This window comes from Chironomus tepperi, unplaced genomic scaffold (assembly GCF_022539635.2).
Source record: "Chironomus tepperi strain 1889 unplaced genomic scaffold, CSIRO-AGI_Ctep_v1 contig_364, whole genome shotgun sequence".
In the NCBI taxonomy this organism is placed as follows: Eukaryota; Metazoa; Arthropoda; class Insecta; order Diptera; family Chironomidae; genus Chironomus; species Chironomus tepperi.
Window position 1 is genome coordinate 3,939,178 of NW_027226486.1, and position 20,961 is coordinate 3,960,138.

Sequence of the window (20,961 nt, forward strand, 5' to 3'; positions counted from 1 at the left end):
AGGTATTTGAGATTTCGAATAGTAAACATGATAAGCAATGCATGCTCAAGAACGATTAATTCATCACGAACGTATTTTCCCAATAGAACGTGACTAATCAGTAATAGTCGTCCAACAATCTTTTGAGCACTGTTACACAAGTCATGAAAAAATATAAGAAAAATCCTTCAAAAATAACAGAATAAACACAGCACAACATAATTTGAATATACGTTTAATTGCATGAAAAGAATGGGGATGTTCGTGAAAGCTTTAATTATTTTATTATATTTTTTTTTAGTTCCATTAAATTCTTATGATTTCTTTTCCATTATCGTTTACAGTTCATATATAATATATAAAATTCTAAAAATTCGATTTACAAATAAGCTTGAAAAAATGCCAGTAATAATTATTATTTGTTATTAAACATTAATTTAATTAATTTAATTTAGTTTATATTCCGTTAAGTTTTTTTATCCATTTTATGAAAATTTTAAAAAATAATTCATTAGGTGCATTGTAGGTAGTAGGAATGGCTTGATGAGATGAGAAGTCGTGTTTTTTTTGGAAATATCCAATTTATATGCAAAAAGGGTCAACCTTTCATTCTAAAAAAATATAAAGTTAATTAAACTAAGGATATATAGTCTTTTAAATTATATACACATAGAAGTAAAAGGAAGGAAAAGTAGTGGATTGACTATACAATTTTTTGGCGGTACTTGATAAAATTACAACTTAAATTTCTCTTAAATAGATTTCCTTCATCCTCCTTTTTAAATGACTTTTTTTTTTACTTCCTTTAAAACTGCTTTAATGGCATACGACAAGAGTTTTAATACACCTTTCTACCGATTAAAAACTTAATTATTAATAAGTCTAGAGACAAAATTTTACAATTATTTTTTTTAGAATACTTTATCGTTAGAAATATTTCAATTCTATTATACTTTCTATCCAAGTCTAATTACTGTGAAAATTCGTCAATTTTAAAGATGCATGTTGAAAATTCAAAAATTTAACGTTTTTCTTGAATTCAAATTTTTGAACTTTCTCAAAGAAGTTCAAATAATTTCAAAATCTCAAAACCCGTTAAAATTCAAAAATTTCAAATACGTTAAAAATCCACAAAACATCAATTTTCACAGCAATTAGATGCACTACCCATAAGATATACTGTTGACGCTTAATAATGATGTTGATGATGATAATGATGAATATGATGATGTGGATGATTAGTGCGCACAATTTTTCCGCTTGGAGATTGTCCTGGCATGGTATTATGTTTTGGTAAAGCACCAACAATCCTTACACCTTTCTGTTGAGTCTGTTGCATATAATTAACCGATGCATATTGACGATATTGTTGAGACTGTTGTGTTGGAATGTGTAGTGAACGTGTGTTTGAGACAATATCACTAAATTCTGGTGGAGGCGGTGCAACTTTAAATTGAACAAAAAAAACAGTAGTTTTAATTAATTAATAAGTCACGTAAAGTTGTTTTTAAAAAAATGCCCAAATTTGGAGAAATGAGAATGAATCGTCGAGACTGACGATGGTCATTTCCTTGTGGGAAATTAGTCATTAAAAATATTAAAACGGTTAAAAAAATATTGAAAATTAACGGTCAAAAAAAATTTAAATTTTAAGTTCAAAAAGATTTTTCAAAATTTAACGGTCAAATTCATATTATCCACAGAAGTTTATTAGCTTACCTATATATGTCGCCTCCTTTCCATTGTCAACTTCTTCATCGGAATCAGCTTCCAATGGTGGCGGTAATTGAGATAATGAGACAATTTGTCCCTGATTTTGAGCTAATACTTTTGCTCGATTTGCAGCAATAATCGCTGCCTGCTTTCGAGTCAATGAATTATTACGCTGAAATGATGTTAACGGTGGACTATCCTCATCACTAGGTGCATCTTCTGTCGATATTATGGCTTCCTTTCTTGGTACAACTTTATTTTGAACTATTTCATTCTTATGCTGATTATTATTAATATTATTAACTTTATTATTATTATGAGTAGTCGATAAGTTATTTGAATAATTCATTTTGATTTCTTGATCACTGCTAACACCAGATGATGAATTATCACCTTCATTTGTCATGTGATTATTATGGCTTGAATTATTTTGGAATGCATTCGGAAATGTCTTGGATGGTTTTAATCCGGACCGAATTCTTTGAATTTCGTCTACGGAATATGAATGAGATACAATTGATGAACTTCCTGTGCTTGAACTTCCACTATTTTCTTTTTCGACTATTGCAACTTCATCCTTTTTCGTTATAATTATGACTTTATGTTGATTCTGATTTTGATTATCGTTTCGTTTCAATGTATTGACACTTTCATTAGTAAATGGCACATTCTGTGCTAATTTAACCGAATTATTTGCTTCCTCTTCATCATCTGATTCTGAATAATCAGGCTCGGGTATATCAGGTGGTAAAGTTGGAGGCGGTGGCGGCGGTAGCGGCAGAGACTGTTGCTGTATATTTATATTCGGTTCAATGTTAATTTTACCAGGCTGAGCGTACGGATTCAAATTGCCAGAACTCGCAGTAACGATGACTTTTGTAACATTATAATCACTGCTACTTTTGTAGTGCTCATTATTGTTGTTAATAATAACATTTTTAGTTACGGTGCTTGAATAATTGCTAGTTATGTTATTATTGTTAGTTATATCATTATTATTAGTTATATTTATTTCTTGTGGTGACGCATAAATTTTTGTATTCGAGGATGGCTTAAAGCTTGACATGACGGACACTGTTTCGTTACTATTATCAACAGCTGCTTGCGTTTTTGCTGCAATTTTTTGTTGAATTTGTCTTTGTAACAATGACGTTGATTCATATTCCGATTTACGAGATACATCGACTTTAACAACTTGACCAATTTCAGGCTGATTATTTTCGATTGGAATTGGAGGTGGCTTACAATTTGGTGGTGGCAAGAATGTTAATCTTTGCATTGAAATGTGTAAATTTTGTAGATCTTCTTGTGAAATGTGACCTTTTCGAGCGAGCATACCACTTGTCCATGTTGAGCTTCCACTCAAAGTAAGAGCAAGATCTGGTGAACTATGGAATGTTCTTTTGAGATCTGAATCAACGCTTGGAATATCTACTGGACGGCCTCGTAATGTTCCACCAACTTTTGTCTTTTTCCTTTTCATTTCGGCAATACTTGCATAAACTAATGGCTGCTTTTTAGACGGAGATGTATATGGTGGAGTTAATGAGCTTTCACAATTCGATTGGAAGCGTGATGTTGTCATCATAGATGAATGGTACTTATTCCTGGAGTCAATTCCTTGTTGTCTTTGAAATAGATCTTCCAATTCCGCTGCGGTAATTCTACTAGATGTTGGACGTGATTTTATACTAGCTGTTCTTGGTTGAATTGGTGTTCCTGGTTGTAATGGTGTTGAAATAGCTGATTGAGTTTGTTGATGAATCGATTCTGTTGAACTAGCTTTCATAGATATTCCACATTCATCTTGATCTTCATTTGCTTCTAATCCAGCGACCATAGATCGTGCACGAGCCCTTCCAACACTTAATGTTGTTTTCGGATCACGTCTTGGAACAGCTGGTGGAACTGGCATTTTATTAGATCCACTAAAACGTCTAGGAAGTGTCGAACATTGTCGTCCATTCATCATTGACAAGTTTGTATTAGAAAAGCTATTCTCATCGACTGTTAAAACTGTCATTGTGACACATTCACTTGAATTCCTGATCAATTCCACAACATATTCATGAGATGTGCACGTTACATCCTCTCCATTAATCTAAAAGTTTTATTAAATATACGTGAGTAAAAAATTTAATGGATTCAATACAGGCATTGAGGCACTTACGGCAAGTAAAAAATCTCCCTTCTTTAATCCAGCAACATCTGCTACACCGCCTTTATCAACATCATCGAGATACTGCAATGCTGGACATCTTGACGATGGTTTTAACTGCATTAAAGGCGATGCGGCTTTGGCACCACGCAATACAAAACCGAATCCACGTTTGGCACGATGAAGAAGCTGAATTAATGAATAATTGATTAATGATCAGGTTTTATTGTTTGCAGCATTAATGCTTTAATATTGAATAATTTGATATTGATTGAAACTTACCACTGTCCTCGGTTTTGACATTGTGAAGCTGTAAATTAGAATTATTAAATTGTGGTTAAGCTTAATAATTGAGATTATAGTCTAATTCAAGGATAGACCCGGTCGGTTTAACTTAAATCCTTAAGATTAAAAATAAATCCTCAGATTTAAATTAACTCTTGTGAATTTAAGGACAGGAATTTTAATTGCACTTACTTTTTATTGCCCTGCGAAGTCAGTGTGTTGTTATACGATGCGTCAGGCTCTGAAATTTCTTCACAATTATCAAGATTCAAATTATTCAAGACGAGTGGCTGAATATTCTCTTTTAACAAATGATTGTTATTGTTGTGATTTCCGTTATTTTTCTGTCGAAATTGGACTTCTTGTGTACAACGTGATGGAAAAAATCCCGTAATTGATGATCCACGTATAAATCCCTCCAATAATCCACAATCGGTTGAACCAACAACTTCAATTATATCTCCTGCCTGAATTGACAAATGACCGGCTATTTGCGGCTCATATTTTTCAATACAAACAACTGTTGTGCTTGGATGTCCGATTGAACAATTAGCAGATTCTGAGTTTGTTCCGACACCTGATGAATCACTAACCACGTCGCTTGTATCGCCGAGGCTTTTGTCTTTAAAGTAAATAGGTGATTTGATAAAAATTTATAAATTAATTTATATAGCTTCGAATAAAATACATTCACAAAATGAAAGCTTTTTTTTTATTCGCGGAATTGAGATTTTTACTTCCGATAATTCACATAGAGAATGAGAACCAAGTGTAGTCTGTGGTCCCCAATGAAGCCTCAAACATCAATATAAATACTGTATTGATTTCATCACTAGTGCTAATGAAATTTTTAAAGCCTGACTCATTTTTCGACTGGATTCACAGAAACTTTTATTTTTTATGGGTAGGTATAGTGTAATTAGCACTAATCAAAGATAACAAACACAATATCAATAACAAAGTTTGAGATAATTAAAATTACTGTATCAGTAAAAAAGTAAAAAGCTTTCATTTCCCATACACTGGAATACTTTGATTCATATTCAGTATGTCAAAGTGAGAACGTTTAACACGTAAAACAAATTTTTTATTTTTATTTTAAAGTTGAGTAAAAACAGATATATGAATGATTATTTACGAATAAGAAATAAAAATAAAAGTCTATTGCTTTAACGAGTAACTTAATTCATGCAAACATGCACTAAGAAAGTATGTATCTGAATAAGTCCAAAAACTAGAATTCTGGTGACACATTTTCCAAAAATTTGTAACGTATTTTTCAAATTTAAATATTAACAGATGTTCAAAATTTGAATTTTAGAGTTCAATAACCGATAAAATTCACATTCCGAAAATTCGTTGTGTACTAAAAAGAAGGAGATTAGTACAAATTTTAACAAATTTTCAAAATTCAAATTGTAGAGTTCAAAAAATTTAAATTTTACAAAACCGTTAAAATTTAAATCTCAAAAATCCGTTGAAAAACAAAATTTAATTTTGGGAAAATGTGTCGATAAATTGAACAGAAAACTAATGAAAAGCTGCTCAAAAGAACTTTCCAAAACAGAAATAACAATGAGTTAATAAAATTTTTTCGTGACGTAATTTTTTTTGCGCCGAACTTTACTTTGTACATGTTTCAAGATAATCATCATTTTTATTATATTGTGATGAGCAAATAGTGTCATATGTTTTTTTTATTACCTGTTACGAAACTAATATCATCTTCCTGACTACGATGACTTGATGATGATTCCGATAAACTTGAACTTGCCGAATTAAATGGACGATCAGATGGACACGGCGATGACGGTGATGTAATGTGTATTAAACGTGAGAATGTATGATAATGTGAATTGTTCCATGAATCGCCGACAATTGATGACGTAGGAGATATATATTCGGAACCACTGTGACTACTTTGATTTAATAATGTATACCAACATCCTAGACCAGATCGTCGTCGTGGATTATAACGAGGCGGTACACGTATAGGCACTTTAAGGGAAAATTATTTTTAATTGATGATTTTTTCTCTAAGCTTATTAAATTTAGTTAGTTACAAAAAAAAGAATTAGCTTCTTCCACCAGAACAGTAATTATTCGTTCGCGAACAACAATAATATATGAACAGACGCGACACTATAACAATAAAAATGTAGCAATATCATATCTGATGGTTAAGTACACTTAACAAAAATATTTATGATTCGCGCTTGTATTTTTTCAGTTCCAACTTCGTATATATCACACTTTTTTTTATCAAAGTAGCATTCCTCTTTAATTGTTTTTTCATTGTGATAATGTTTATTGTTTTACAAATTTTTTTTCGTCAATGAACCCACACATATTTTTTTGCGGCAATATGGGGAATTGTTATCACGTGAATCTGATTTAATGATTTGATTTATGTGCGGAGATTTTCGACTTTTAAGTAACTCGTAGTTTCGGTCTACTGATTATTTTGTAGCTTTTTCGTACTAACAATTATGGCTAATTAAATCAAGGTAGGTCAACGATGAAGTTTTTGATGTGCGATTTTGAGAATAAGGCTTGTTGACAGAGCTTTTGGGTATTAAAAGGCTTTAAAAAGCTCAGGAACTTCAGTAACTTCCAACAAAATATTAAACCGATCACAGGAAGTTCCTATTTGCCAGTAACCAATTTACTGCTTAAATTTACACAAATCTATGATCAAAGAACAAATTCAAAGGAAGCCGCTATTTTATCATACGCTATATAGACTCTAGGCAATGAAATAAAGCGTTTATGATTGCATTTTTTTGTATTCCGAATCAACAATAAAATTAATGATCATTTGTAAAGATAATTAAGTTGCAAACTCATGTAATTCATGTAAATTGGCATTAAATTGCTTTTGAATGGGCAAAATAATTCTAACGGTTTTTTGGGATTTAAATTTTGAAAGGAAAACAGGGGAAAAAAATTCTAACGGAAAATTAATATTCGAATTCAAAACCATACAAATGTTTGAAGTGTAAGACGGTTGTATTGTTTTGAAGTGTAAAAGTCAACATTTGTGGTTCAAAACAATACAACAGCATTAGGAACATTTGTGTGGTTCTAAAATTTAAATTCACAAAATTCAAATGCCAAAAAATCCGTTAATAATTTATTCAGTGCTAATTGTCTTTAGCTCAGATAGAAGCTTTAATTGACAATCTAAACAATGTATTCATCACACGTAACCATAATTGAAGGAACTGCAAGTGTACAAAAACCTTGGAAACTCCATAGAAATTTAAAATTCAAACAATGCGCAATAAGGATTTATTTCCGAAATTGCCTTCAAGACTCAATTTGATTTGACCTTGACAATGGAAAATACATGCTTGCAGTAAAAGTTTTTATGGTCTGGCATTTAAAAAAAGTTTTTTAAAATAACATCCAACATTGTTTTTTTTATAGTCTCAGCAGTTCTATATACTTAATGTGAAATTGTATACGAAAGTTTAGTGCATCATCGATTGGACATTCTGTGAATTATGAACTTTACGTCTGACAAGTTTTCAACATCTGAAGTGGCCAAGAGATATAAATATCAAAAGTGTTACTTCCTTGCCACTCCTTCAAGCTAAAGCTTGTGACTGATTATCGATAATATATTATGAAATTTTCCAATGGAACTTGATGATAACCCTATCAAACAGGCGCCTATCAAGATATCAACCAAGGCCTAATTATTAAGTGGCTTTAAATGTTTAATTAAATTTTAATCTTTGTACTTTTTTTTGTTCTTTGGTATCTCCGAAAAGCTTCTTCAAAAAGACACACAAAAATCTCTTCAAAGCTGACGTACTTTAATTTAATTCCTATAAGATATAAAAGTATTGTCTACAATAAAATGGAATGTATGCATATCTCATAAGTGAGCAGCCGGCAGATTTGAGTGATGGAAACTTAAAATTAAAAATTATATTTTAGGATAGACAGTAAAACTAATCTTCTTTGAGTGTATAATATTAAATTATGTAACTTTATAAAGGTAATTAACAACAAAAACTGAATGAACGACCTAAGAACTTGATGGTTTGTAACAAAAAAAGGCATACAATGAATATAAATTTAACAAGAATTTAAGAAGCTTCATCTATGATGAAAACAATATTTTTAGACGTAGTCATTCGAGACCAAGGGAAGAGCATTTTCCGGGCATCGAGCTATTGCGTCTGATAAAATTCTGAATATAAAATAATTTAAATTCTTGAAAAAATTTAGTTCAAAAATAACGGTCAAAAAATATTTAAAAAATACCGGTCAAAAAATATTTAAAACTTAAAGTTCAAAATTTAGAACAAAATTCCAAATTTTCCAAAGCCGTTATTTGTTGTGAGATTTCAATTTTTGAAAATTCAAATTTTACAAAATCGTTATTTATCCAAAAATTTAAATTTTACAAAACCGTTATCACAGTAAAATTTTAAATTCGCACAAAACTTCTATTTAATGCTATGAAAATACAATAAATCAAATCCAATAGCATCATATGCCATCAAGAAAATGCTCTAATAACGTTCAACTTTTATCATGAATCAAGCTTAAAGAATCATTTAAAGTTTATCATTCCAGCCAAAGAAAAAAAAAAGATACACAAGACAATGATGTCGTGTCAAAGATAAGAAAATGTTCATAGTTAATTAACAGAATGAGAAGAATAAAAAATATCTAAAACATTTATCCGAAACGTAGTTGCATACTGTTATAAATTAAGACTCACCAATATCATCATTCTTATAGTTTCTTATTAATTCCGCTAATTCAAAATTACTCGCAATAACAGCGACCTGGAAGACGAAAAAACAAAAAAAAGAAGAAAAGAATTTAAATATTTGTATTTACTCAACTTATATTAAATATGAGAATGTTTTTACTTGATAAGGTGTCTGGTTTGCAAAATTTAAAGCTTCACGATTAGCACCGCGAAAAAGTAACATTCTTGCACACGCTTCTTGATTGTTAACAGCACACACATGCAGTGGTGTATTGCCCGTCGAGTTCTTACTGTTCATGTCTGCTCCATAGACCAGTAAATGCTCTAGATGATGCACCAAGCCATTTCGACATGCCTATTAAGGTCATAATCAACAAAATACAATCAAGATTATTAAATAAGGCAATTAAAATTATAAAATTTACCTGATGAACTTCATTCCATCCTTGCGTGTCTTGTGTACCCAATGTTGCGTGATCGTGAAGTAAAACTTCTGTTATTTTCGGATCTGTCTTTTTCAATACCGACAAGTAAGCTGGCGTCAGCATTTTTGCGTCGCGATAATTTGGAGATGCTCCAAGTTCAAGTAAAGTCATAACTGATTCAAGTGTATCACGCTCAACTGCTTTATGTAAAGCTGTACTGCCGTCTCGTGATCTATAATCCAAAAGTGCTCCGCCATTCACCAATGCAATTAATAATTTTTGAGGCTTCTTCATGCTTGTGGCAATTGACAATGGTGTTTCTCCTGTGTCGGAACAATGAAAATTTGGATCGAGTCCTTTCGAGCACATTTTTGAAATTTTCTCGACATGTCCACCGTTGACATATTCCAAAAATCGTCTCAAATTCGAACGTGAATGTAAAGCTCTCAATTGCCGTTCATCGACATTTAATAATTTGTAAACACGACGTTTATATTTCAACTGCAAATTAATTTTCTTATTTAATTATTTATCAATAGCTGTAAATTTGAGGACAATTACCTCTAAATAGCCGACAGGTCCATTAAATGGATAATCGCCTAAACGTCGTTCTTCATCCAAAAATTTTCCAGCTTTTCCATTTGCCGGTGGAAGAAAAAGTCCATAATTGAATGATTCTTTCAATTCCTAAAGAGATATACAAAAAAATTTAGTTAGTTAGTATCCAAAAATGTATTCGAGAATGAAACATTGACTGCATATTGATCAACTTGATATGGATATAAAAAAAAAACATAATCAATATGTCATGAAAGTACGTCAGAAATTGAAGGAAAGCTTTTTACAACAAATATTTGCATAAGAGTATTTTCATTAAATTCACCTTGACTACTTTACTGCATGTATCATTGAATAAGTAAATAAATAATTTATCATACTTTACAATCTGTCTACATAAATTTTATTACAGTACCCCAGTTTTTTTGGGTACACATTAAGCTCAAATCAAATAATAGTTAAGGTTGATAAGCAAACAATGAAAGAAAATTGACGTAATTTAATGAAAGTCAGACCGAAAACTTGCTTTAATGGACTTTTTCAGAATATCCATCAGCTTTAGAAAATGTTAATCCATTCAGTAAGCAATCAACTACACCCAAGAATGTCATTCCGAAAATGTAATCAAGATTAGCATGTAAAATCACGTCCAAAAAAAAAGTTTGAGTAAGGTCAGAAAAATTTAAGTATTAAAAAAATATTGGATAAACACAGAAGAGCTTAACGGTCAATTTCCTGTCTGCAGACAATTTACTTTAATGTAAAAATAATCAAATTAGACATGGCCAAAAATAATGCGCTTAAACTATCGGTCATAGACTATATTTTAGTATTTTTCTATAAAAATTTTCTTCTATAAAAATGTAATTGTATAGTTTAAAGTAAGTAAAGTAATAACGGTTCTTCACATGTACTTCACATATTTCACACATTTCTTCACATACATCTTTGTGCTGCACGAATGAAGAAAATACTATATTTATAATCAAATCGCATAAAATTATGTGTAATAAAATAAAGAATGTCACTCGAATAGATCTTAGAGGGGTCGTTTGCAAATTGGATATGCAATATTCACTTTTGGAATTAGAAAATTACGGTCAAGAAATATTTGAAAAATAACCGTCATAAAATATTTGAAATTTAAGTTCAATTTTTGGAATTGAAGTTCAATTAAAATTTTAAATTAATAATAAAACGTTAAATTTTTTTAAATGACCTTTCTCTTTGAAATGGCATTCTCAAGTGCTTGATCATCTAATTTACGAACAACCCCAGACATTAAACAAAGGAACTTACTTTTGGCAAGGATGCTAATACTTGTTGTTTGATGTCCCATATTAGTTTGTCAACAGGAAATTGAAGGCACTTAAAAATATCAAGTTCTGGTACATGAATCCGAACTAGTATCCAACCTTCTCGTGCAATTTCAGCGGGAGGTATGTCGTCATCAAATTGATTACTCATTTCTTCCACTTATTTTTATATATATATAAAAACAACTTTTTTATTTCTATCTTCCAAATTTGACTTAATGATGTTTTAATCGTTGACTTATTTTAATACATTTTTATTCAGAACCAGATTTTTTTTTTCTTCCATATACTCAATTCCGCAGTATTCAATCGGACGAATAACTTTTTTTTACATATTTCATCTATCCTTTTTTCTGTGTTGCAACTTGATATTGTGTCTAAATCTATAAAGCAAATACAACGAATATAATTTTTTAATTTTTAACAAGTTACGGAACCGATCGGTACATAATATTAAAATGTTGTCACTACGGCGATGGGACGGGTAGAACGCTCAGAATCAAGTTGCAACCAATTGGCAAATTTGGTTGTTTTGGTCAAGTGACTGCCTCTTGAAAGCAACCAAAGGGCTGAAAGTCGACTCGAATTGATTATAGAGTGCGGTCTCGAGCTCTTACTTAGAACCAAATGGCACCAACTTGACGAAAATAATCAAATATGGTCAAGTGCCTGCCACTGGATTTTAAGTATACTGCCGTCTCGTCGCTATGATGCCAATAATCAATTCATCTTTGTCCGATCGGGCGGATACAATTGTTTTTGTACTAGTGATTTTATGTCCATTTGAGAATGTTTGTCATTAGCTTTTGTAAAGTGATAATTTGTTAATTTTTAAATCACGACTTTTTATCATTAAAAAATTTCTACAGAATTAGCAAAAACACAAGGGAGAATTTCACGTTGAGACGTTGCAGCAGTCATTTTACAAAAAAACAATATTTTAATTAAATTAAGTGTGTATAGGTGAGATTTTTAAATAGAACTAGCATACTGCGTTTGAAAATATAAACACAAGCAATCATTCGCTTAAGTAGGATTTCCTCATTACACTTTCGTCTCACAATGTTATGTTGACAATTCTGATGCACATATGCTTGTGCCTGCCTGCTCAAAAAATACACAAAAAAATAAATGTTTTTTTTGTGCTCCCCCAAGCTAAATTCGTACCAATCAAGACGACGACGACAAGTCAAAAAATGTGTGTGGGACATAAAAATTGCTAATTAATAGCTTATAATTGACCAATAAATTTTTGTTAAGAATTAAAATATATGTTACTTATTTATTGTTTTATTGACGTTAAGTCAAGTTTTTTAAGAATTTCCAATAAAGTCCGCAAGCAATAGCTATAAATAGCTCAATAATGTAATGTACATACAGAAGAGAGCGAAAAATGTGTCAATTGCAATTAACAGTAATGAAAGGAAAATGATTTCTTGGCCGATACATAGATTCTTGAAACAAATAAAATCTCATGTAACACATATTCAATAAGTAGCTGACCTGATATATATATATATATATAAATTTATGAGGTATTATCTGTTCACTATACACATAGACGTGCTGCAGCTATTCAAGAGAAACAAAAAAAACTAACATTAATCCAAATTATTCCATTTTTTTTTCGTTTCTATTGCTTTTGGATCAATAATCAGAGGAACTATTATGTTGTGTTGTTAGCCAAAAAAAATGTATATATAATTTATCAGTTCTCTATTGTCACAATACACAGCACAGCACCCAACATTACACAAATTGAATTTATGCTCTATTAAAATTAATTAAATTATCACAATTTTCTGCAAATTTTTCACAGATTTATTTATTTTTCTTTTTTTAATTTAATATTATTCTCCATCGTCAAATGCATAAGATTTATTTTTTTCTTTCCATAAGCATTATCACTCGCTCAGGAGAGAAATATTGTAAGTAAGTAACTGTGTCAAAAAATCGATTTTTTTTCTCTTCTCACAAAAACTCATTAAACTATTTTCTATTTAGATCAAAATCATTTGTTTATGATAACTATAAATTGAGGAAATTGTCTAATTCACTTTAATATCTTTTAATGATACAAAATTTGCATTTTTTTATATTCCATTATTTAAAGATCCAGAATAACATCCTAAGAATGTTTACTGATATCAAAATTAATTTTTCACATGAAAAAATTGTCTACTGCGATTTACTCGAATGATTTATTATTCCACAACTTACACTTAATTAAATTCACTTGATTTCTGCCCTTAGACACTTGATTTTATCATTTTTTTTTAATTTTTCTAAAATTTTATTGAAATTCCATAATTTTCTTTACTTCAAGTTATTCGCATCACTAGCTTTTTCTGCTTCGATTTGATTTCTATCCACACCGTTCGAATCACTTGTTATTGTCTGTGCTTTTTATTGTCTATTGTTATTGCTTTATATTGTGATTTATTAATAAATCTATTTTTTCACTATTGTTGACAGAAATTCCTGGAATTTCTTTTGAAAAAACCGTTGGTTCAAAAATTTGAAAATTGTGCAAAGTTCAAAAATTTGAATTTTCACCAAATTCTCGTTAAAATTAAATTGACACGTGATGATAAGTGAAAAGGCAGCACTTAATCTTTCTAATCCACAACAATGAATGAGAATTTCCACTCAAAACAATAGCTTATCTATTGTAATGAACATATTTTCTCCACATAAGCAAGCAATTTACGATAATTTCAATGTAAAGGGAAAATAGTCAGCTGTAAATGGCATGTTTAAGTGAAAGAACCCTATGAATTTCCATAATTCACACGAGCAGCTACTCATAGTTTCATAAATAATTAAAACAAGTAAAAAAGTTAATTGGATGTTAATAATTCACGTTAAGATATTTAAAAACATCATTTGTAGCTTTTCATTGGAAGTATGGGAAACTTTGGAACCATACATTTGTGTATGGTTTTGAATTATACTTTCGTACATAAATAAAACAGCAGATCATTTGATGACATATTCATATACCTGTTACAAATAGTTTATTTAATTAAAATTTCATCACCCATCAAGTCATCATTGAAGTGATTTTTTAATAAACAAAGTTTTGATCTAGTAAACAATTGATAGCAATTCTATTCGAGGAGATACTTTACTGGTTTATTTATTGCAAACTCATTATACAAATAAATCTTAGTCGAAAAATTCAATTTAAGCCATAATAATGGATGATTCAAACGATTTAGGTAAGTTAATCACATAAAAATTGTTGAATACACAAGATACTTATCATTTCTTGTTATTTTAGTTCTTTTAGAACGAGTTATGTTGAAATTCGGTCTATGTGAAACAGATGAGCAATTTGAGATTCAAGTCAATAAGTTCCTTTGTCCAGTTTTGTTGAAGATTGAAAGTCGAAATGAACAAGTTAGGAAGAAAGTTATGGAAATTCTTACTCACGTCAACAAAAGACTGAAATCTAGACCGAGTGTTAAACTTGACCTGACTTCTTTGTTAAAAAATTATGAGGAATCATCAAACTCGTTCCTGACTAATTTTGCCATCATTTACATCACGATTGGATTTCCACGATTGACAATTGAGGAACAGATTAAGCTATTTCCATTTATTTTGAAATGTATCGAGAACAAACCGGAACCACATCAGAATAAATTGTTGATGCTTATGCTTCCACTACTTGGACAGTCTGAAATCATGAAGATGAATGAGGAGCAGTTTAATCAACAGAAAGAAGCAATTAAGGACCGACCAAATGCAAAAGAAATGTTATTAAGTGTGTTACTTGATGTCTTATTGCTTCCTTATGGACACACCAATCAAGATTCTCCACCACCAGGATTCTCTCTAAATTCATTGAAGAGGATCACTTTGAAAGAGGATACAGCAGATTATCTTGAGAATGTAAGTGACTGATGCATAGATCCTTTAGACATGTCTAATTTAAATTATTGTATTTTGTAGCTGAAAAAAGGTATTGTCAGCTATCTCAGTAAGGACATTTTTGACGAAAAGGAAATTTTCCCTCATATGATCGTGGCTAGTTCTGACTCAAGGTTTTCAGTCGTCAATGAAGGTGTAAATGAGTCAAACAAAATCAGCGTGTAAGTATTTTACAATTTTGCATTAATATGTTGAGTTTATTAACACTGGATCATGCCTTACTTCAATTTCAGGACGATCGACTTTGATGATCCAAATAACTGCATCCAGCTCTACAATCTGTTCACTGGAAAGGATTCAAAAATCAAGGAAAGGAAAGTTTCAGCATGCAGTCCTCGATTGAAGCTGAAAATCCTCAACTTTTTAATGAAATGTCGCGGACAAGCTCTTATCGTCCCAAAAGGAATTCAAGTCATCTTTGAAGGACTTTTTGGAGAGTCCACAAATCAAAAAGTAAAAGTTGCTGTCTTGCAATTCGCTGCCAATTTGATTCAATTTGGAAATAGTGCAGTTATTGAGAAGCTATCGGAAGTCCTTCACACATACATAACAAAATTAATTGGACTTGAATCACCAGAACCATCAGCTGTTCAAAATAGCGCCTTAATGGCAATTGCAAAGCTATTTCAAATATTTCCGAATCATTTCAATAAGAATGTCAACCTGATTGTGAATTATTTTGACTTCCTGAAAGGATCAACACCTGATTTACATGACTCGATTAAGGAATGCTTATTGGCACTTGCACAAGCCTTTAAATGGACACCAAATAAAGTTGCTGAGGAAGAGAAAATGGATGTAGATGGAGAACAAAAGGTTGACCCAAAAGATCTTGTTCCTGAATTTGAACCTACATCAAATCACATCATTATTTTGGGGATATTAAGAGATCAATGTGAGTCAAAGAACTTGACATCACTTAATGTCACTAGCTTTTTCTTGAACACATGCTTTCCACAATATTTTGTGCCAGCAAGATACATGCTAGTCTGGATTAGTGGCATATGTATGCAATTAAAAGAAGGAGTTTATACATTCTTGTATGGAACACAAAGAAAGGATCACATAACTTATGAGAACCTAATTTCATGTGATACAATCATTAAGGATGGAGTTACAGATGTTGACCAAAAAATAATTTTGCCATCATTTGAAGGCTTAATTGCTCATATTGATGAAGAGTTTGAGAGAAAGGCTTCAAAAAGTAAGGATAAATTAAGCAGTATTGATCTCGATGTGTTCACGGAAGTTCTTGACTATGCTCGTATCTGTTTATGGTATTCAGCAGGCTGCAATTGTGAACCTGGAACTGACAACTCAAAACTCATTCAATACCTTGTTGATCTTAAGAATAAGGACTGTATTGTTAAGTATGTGAAGCTCATAAGAAGCATATTAATCATAAGAAAGAGCTTGACAGAATTGGACTGCTTACTGGATCTATATGATTCAACTCCATGGATAATTTGTTCTAATGAAATCAAAATAGCAGATACATTAAAGATTATAGCTAATTCCTTAAAAGATGTGAATGAAGGAATTCGAACGAAATCAGCTAAAATTTATGGAATTCATCTAGCATATGATTCAACTAATGATGTCTTTAACACCGAAATTACTCAGCTATTAAATATTTCTCAGAAAAGCTTGGAGCAACAACATGGATGTTTATTAGCTCTATCGAATGCCTGCTTCTATCGTATAATTTATTACATCCAAAATAACAAGAATGCCGAATGGACACAATTCCTAAAATCACGTGAATACACGGAACTGATTAATTTATTAGTTAAATTATTAAATGATCAAAAATCACTTCTACAACTGGCATCACTAAAAGGCTTATCGTTACTCGGCTGCTATACATTACCGTTCGAGGATGAAAAGGAAGAGAATGCGGAAAATTACACGCATTCAAAGATTTATGTTCTGAACACGGTTGGGCAACTTTTGAAAAGTTCTCATTCGAAGCAAAAAGTACGGGAAGAAGCAGCATTATGTCTCGGTTATTTGTCAATTGGTGACAACATATTCTTCTCAAAACGAGTCATAAATCATTTCCTTGAAATGAAAAGAATGACAAAGGATGCAGCACTACACATATCAATAGCACGAGCATTCGCTTTCATATTCTCAGGAGATGAACATTTACCGAAAGAAATTTTAAATAATATGAAAAATGATGACGACTTACTTGAATGGACATTAAGAGAATTAATGAAAATTGTTATAGAAGTAAATGTTTGTTCACGTCAAGCTGTTAGTCTATGGCTTCTCGCTGTTGTCAAGTCATGTTCTAAACGTAAGCCAATTCTTGATAAGAAAAGATCACTTCAGATGGCCTTCACTCATTTATTGTCTGAAAATAATGAATTAGTTCAACAAGTTGCATCTAAAGGTCTGGGAATAATCTACAGTATTTGTAGTGAGGATGACAAACGTGACATGTCCAATTTGTTAATTGAGAACTTAACAGATGGAAATAAGGGAAATAAACAAAAAGTGTCAGAAGATACAGTTCTATTTGAAGAAGGGATGCTGTCAAAAACACCGGACGGACAGAATTTGTCAACTTATAAGGATCTGTGTAATATGGCATCGGAGATGAATAAACCAGAAATGATTTACAGCTTTATGGAACTTGCTAATCATAATGCAAATTGGAATACAAAGCTTGGTGCTGCATTTTCACTACAGGCTATTTCAATTGAGCATGCTAAGGAAAATATGCAGCCATTCATATCTAAAATTGTACCTAAATTATTTAGATATAAATATGATCCAACACCAAAGATTCAGAACTCGATGATACAAATTTGGGACTCAATTGTTAAGGATAACAATCAGACACTTGATTTATATTATTGGGACATACTGGATGACTTGAGTAAGAATCTTACACATCCAGAATGGCGAACAAGAATTGCATCAACATTGGCATTAAGGGATCTTATTAAACGACCAAATGGATTAAGACTAAAGTCATTAGAGTCAAAAATACCAATAGACATAAATGCATCAAGTGATGTTGTCTATGAAAGTGAATTGAAATTTTTATGGGCACAACTTTATAGAGTTATGGATGATTTTCATGAAGGAACAAGAGAAGCTGCCGAAGGGACAACAAAGTTACTTTCAAGGATTTGTGTCACAGCTGTGTCATGTGATCATGGCGAGAAGAGAAGCTTCCTGATTACAAATGCAATTTTGCCAATTTTATTGGAAGGGATTGTTCATGTTGTTCAGGAGATTAGATTCCTAAGTCTGAAAACAATCTCAGAAATGATTGATTCTACTGGAAGTTTAATTGAGCCACACTTACCAATATTAATTCCATGCTTATTAAGAGCAACTGGAGAACTTGATAATGCTAAATTGAGTATGCTGTCTAATATGGTCAGTGGACAAGGCGGTTCACAGGAGATTGTGGATTCCATGAGGGCTGAGGAAGCTAAGAATCACTACACAATGAACACATTAAAGAAATGTATCAAGTACATCGATGTAGCAACAATGGAAAAAGCCAACCAGTCAGTTTTGGAGCTGATTAAAAATGGAGTTAATTTAGGTACGAAAGTAGCATGTGCCAATTTTGTCTACATGATAAGTCTTCATTTAAATAAGGATTTCCAGCCTTATGCTGCCAAATATTTGAGTGCATGCGTAGCCGCTTTGTCAGACCGAAATCCAATAGTAAGGAAGCATTATGCAACAGCCATTGGTGATTTAGTGACAGTTGCTAAGGACTCGACAGTCATTTCATTGTTCAAGAAGCTTACAACATTGTATTTTGAGGATCAAGAAGGAAAGTCCAGAACAATAGCGTTGACCTTACAGGCAATAAATAAGAAGCATGCGGATCTTTTGAATTCAAATGCCAGTTCCATTTTACCATTAATGTTTTTTGCAAAGCATGAAGCTGTAAATGAAGAAAATAAGCCAACAGTTGAAATGTGGCAAGATTTATGGAATGATGTGAACTTTGGTGACTCCTTACTACAGAATCACTTTAATGACATACTTGGCCTCCTTGAGACGTCAATAAATCATCAAAGTTGGAAATTAAAAGCTCAATCAGGTTCAACAGCGGAAGCATTAGCAAAAAGACTCGCAGACAATTTAAGAAATGAGGAACGAACTCGATTGATTGAATTGATAATGGAAAATATTAGTGGACGAACATTTAATGGAAAGGAGCGACTTATTGAAGCATTAGCTGCTTTATGTGATACATCCTGTAATAATGAGTTAATCGACCGAATTATACAAGCTGTCCTTCGAGAATGTCGTAAGGATGAAGAAGTTTATAAGACAAAAGTTTTGGGCTGTTTAGGGACAGTTCTTGAAAAGTTAGAGACTGAAAATCGCTTTGAGGACGTTTTCAATATTGTGTGGTCATTGTTAGATAAACCAATTACATCAAATCGAGAGCAAGATACATCAAATGAGGAGCGTGGGAAGGAAAAAGACCGAGTAATTGCATTAAAAGAGGCAGCATGTGATGTTCTTGGCAAGTCATGGCCATCAACAAAATCTTCTAATTCAATTGAGACACAGAAAAAGTATCAACTTTTATTAATTACAAAGCTTGCTGAGAGCTTTAAGTCAAACACCCGAACGATTCAAATGAAGCTGCTTGTTGCCCTTAGCATGTTTCTAACAAAATCATATTTGTTGAACGAGGCAACGGCTAATGATGATGAGGATTTACAGACAATTTGTAAATTAGTCATGGCAAACATCGCAGAAGCTTCAGGTGAGGATTTATTTAATGTCAAGTTCAAATTTTGAACTTCAATTCAAAATTTGAACTTTCGTTAAATTTCAAATTCTATTTTTCCGTTTAATTTAATCTATAATCTTTTTGTTTTTATTTTCAAAACAGGCTTATCGCATGTCGGATTGAAAAAAGAATGCCTCCAAATCTACATCATCCTACTCAAGAAATTAAAAGCAATAAACAAACACAACGAAATGGAATTCATAACAGGAGAATTCGAAAAGATTGCTGATAATTTCCAACGAGATAATTCTCCGGAAATAAAGCTTCGTCTCCAAGATATCAAAGGAATCTTAAAATAATCTTACTGTAAGCCTCTTATTCATAGAAAGTCTTATCATTTTTTATTATATCGTTTCAAATGAATTAAGTAATAAATCCTGTAAGTCTAATTTATTGTATATTTGAAGGAATTTTGGTTCACTGAATTGGATTCGAAGTGATAAATTTGTATGTGTCTAAGTTCAAATTGATCTAAATTTGTCTGATTTTAAAAAAAATCGTAAAGATTTCAAAAAATTTGAAGGATTAAAAAATTAATCTTTCGGATTAAAAATTAATCCATCGGATTAAAAAATTTAATTTGAATCTGCTGGACATAATTCTTGTTTAAATTAATTATAATTTAATTGTCAAAATAATTTTAATAAATTCTATGAGACTTTTAAGGATTTTATGTGGATAATTAAGGATTCAGGGCTAATGATCTTATATTCAACCCTCATTATAATTTAAAAAAGTTCAAAATGATTCAATAAACAGCTCTATATAATGTTTGATACCTTAAAAAAAGCTCGTGTTTACTTTTTAATCATATATAGCTGCTTAATAGGAAATTAAATATGAAAATAACAAACATCACATTAGACATCGGATACCTGGAAAATTCATCTAAATACCAAGCCCCTACGCAGAAGTGATATTTATAGAAAATAGTTAGCACATAAACGAATGTAATAAATATGAGGAATTAAAAATTAATTATTTATAAGGATTTTTTGTTGCGCTGCAACGATATCAAAATTTAAAATTGTTGACTTTTAGAGGACAATTCCAAATAAATTGATGATTGGTCATGT

The 20,961-nt window shown here is 31.4% G+C and overlaps 2 protein-coding genes and 2 long non-coding RNA genes across 5 annotated transcripts; 3 read left to right on the plus strand and 1 right to left on the minus strand.

Moving 5' to 3' along the window:
- Nucleotides 1-240: 240 nt before the first annotated feature.
- On the minus strand, nucleotides 241-13,627 carry Prosap (SH3 and multiple ankyrin repeat domains prosap). 2 transcript variants are annotated; one of them, XM_070646856.1, is made up of 12 exons: nucleotides 13,387-13,627; nucleotides 11,150-11,549; nucleotides 9,854-9,979; nucleotides 9,293-9,793; nucleotides 9,028-9,222; nucleotides 8,874-8,940; nucleotides 5,840-6,133; nucleotides 4,328-4,757; nucleotides 4,133-4,160; nucleotides 3,863-4,039; nucleotides 1,699-3,793; nucleotides 241-1,425 (listed from the first exon to the last, which is right to left on the minus strand). In XM_070646856.1, the coding sequence occupies exons 2-12, from the start codon at nucleotides 11,315-11,317 to the stop codon at nucleotides 1,169-1,171; spliced, it is 4,338 nt and encodes a 1,445-aa protein (XP_070502957.1). In that variant the 5' UTR covers nucleotides 11,318-11,549; nucleotides 13,387-13,627; the 3' UTR covers nucleotides 241-1,168. The 2 variants fall into 2 exon arrangements, with proteins under 2 accessions (XP_070502957.1, XP_070502958.1); XM_070646857.1 differs by lacking the exon at nucleotides 5,840-6,133.
- LOC139095545 (uncharacterized) lies at nucleotides 5,208-8,844 on the plus strand. Its single transcript, XR_011544877.1, has 3 exons — nucleotides 5,208-5,344; nucleotides 5,930-7,508; nucleotides 7,565-8,844. It is a non-coding gene; the product is annotated as an uncharacterized lncRNA (long non-coding RNA).
- LOC139095546 (uncharacterized) lies at nucleotides 11,833-12,434 on the plus strand. The gene is made up of 2 exons (XR_011544878.1): nucleotides 11,833-12,129; nucleotides 12,201-12,434. It is a non-coding gene; the product is annotated as an uncharacterized lncRNA (long non-coding RNA).
- LOC139095495 (proteasome-associated protein ECM29 homolog) lies at nucleotides 13,549-20,949 on the plus strand. The gene is made up of 5 exons (XM_070646854.1): nucleotides 13,549-14,387; nucleotides 14,450-15,063; nucleotides 15,124-15,263; nucleotides 15,336-19,858; nucleotides 19,988-20,949. Exons 1-5 carry the CDS (start codon nucleotides 14,366-14,368, stop codon nucleotides 20,182-20,184), a joined length of 5,496 nt encoding a protein of 1,831 aa, XP_070502955.1. The 5' UTR covers nucleotides 13,549-14,365; the 3' UTR covers nucleotides 20,185-20,949.
- The last annotated feature ends 12 nt before the right edge of the window (nucleotides 20,950-20,961 follow it).

Bases quoted from the DNA above. Each gene is read 5' to 3' on its own strand.
- LOC139095495 (XM_070646854.1), top strand. From the start codon at position 14,366: ATGGATGATTCAAACGATTTAG. The intron at 14,388-14,449 runs GTAAGTTAATCA...TTGTTATTTTAG, and splicing joins GGATGATTCAAACGATTTAG to TTCTTTTAGAACGAGTTATG. The intron at 15,264-15,335 runs GTAAGTATTTTA...CTTCAATTTCAG, and splicing joins GAGTCAAACAAAATCAGCGT to GACGATCGACTTTGATGATC.
- Prosap (XM_070646856.1), bottom strand. From the start codon at position 11,317: ATGAGTAATCAATTTGATGACGACATACCTCCCGCTGAAATTGCACGA. The intron at 4,161-4,327 runs GTAAGTGCAATT...TCTAATTTACAG, and splicing joins ACTTCGCAGGGCAATAAAAA to CTTCACAATGTCAAAACCGA. The intron at 4,040-4,132 runs GTAAGTTTCAAT...TCATTAATTCAG, and splicing joins TGTCAAAACCGAGGACAGTG to CTTCTTCATCGTGCCAAACG.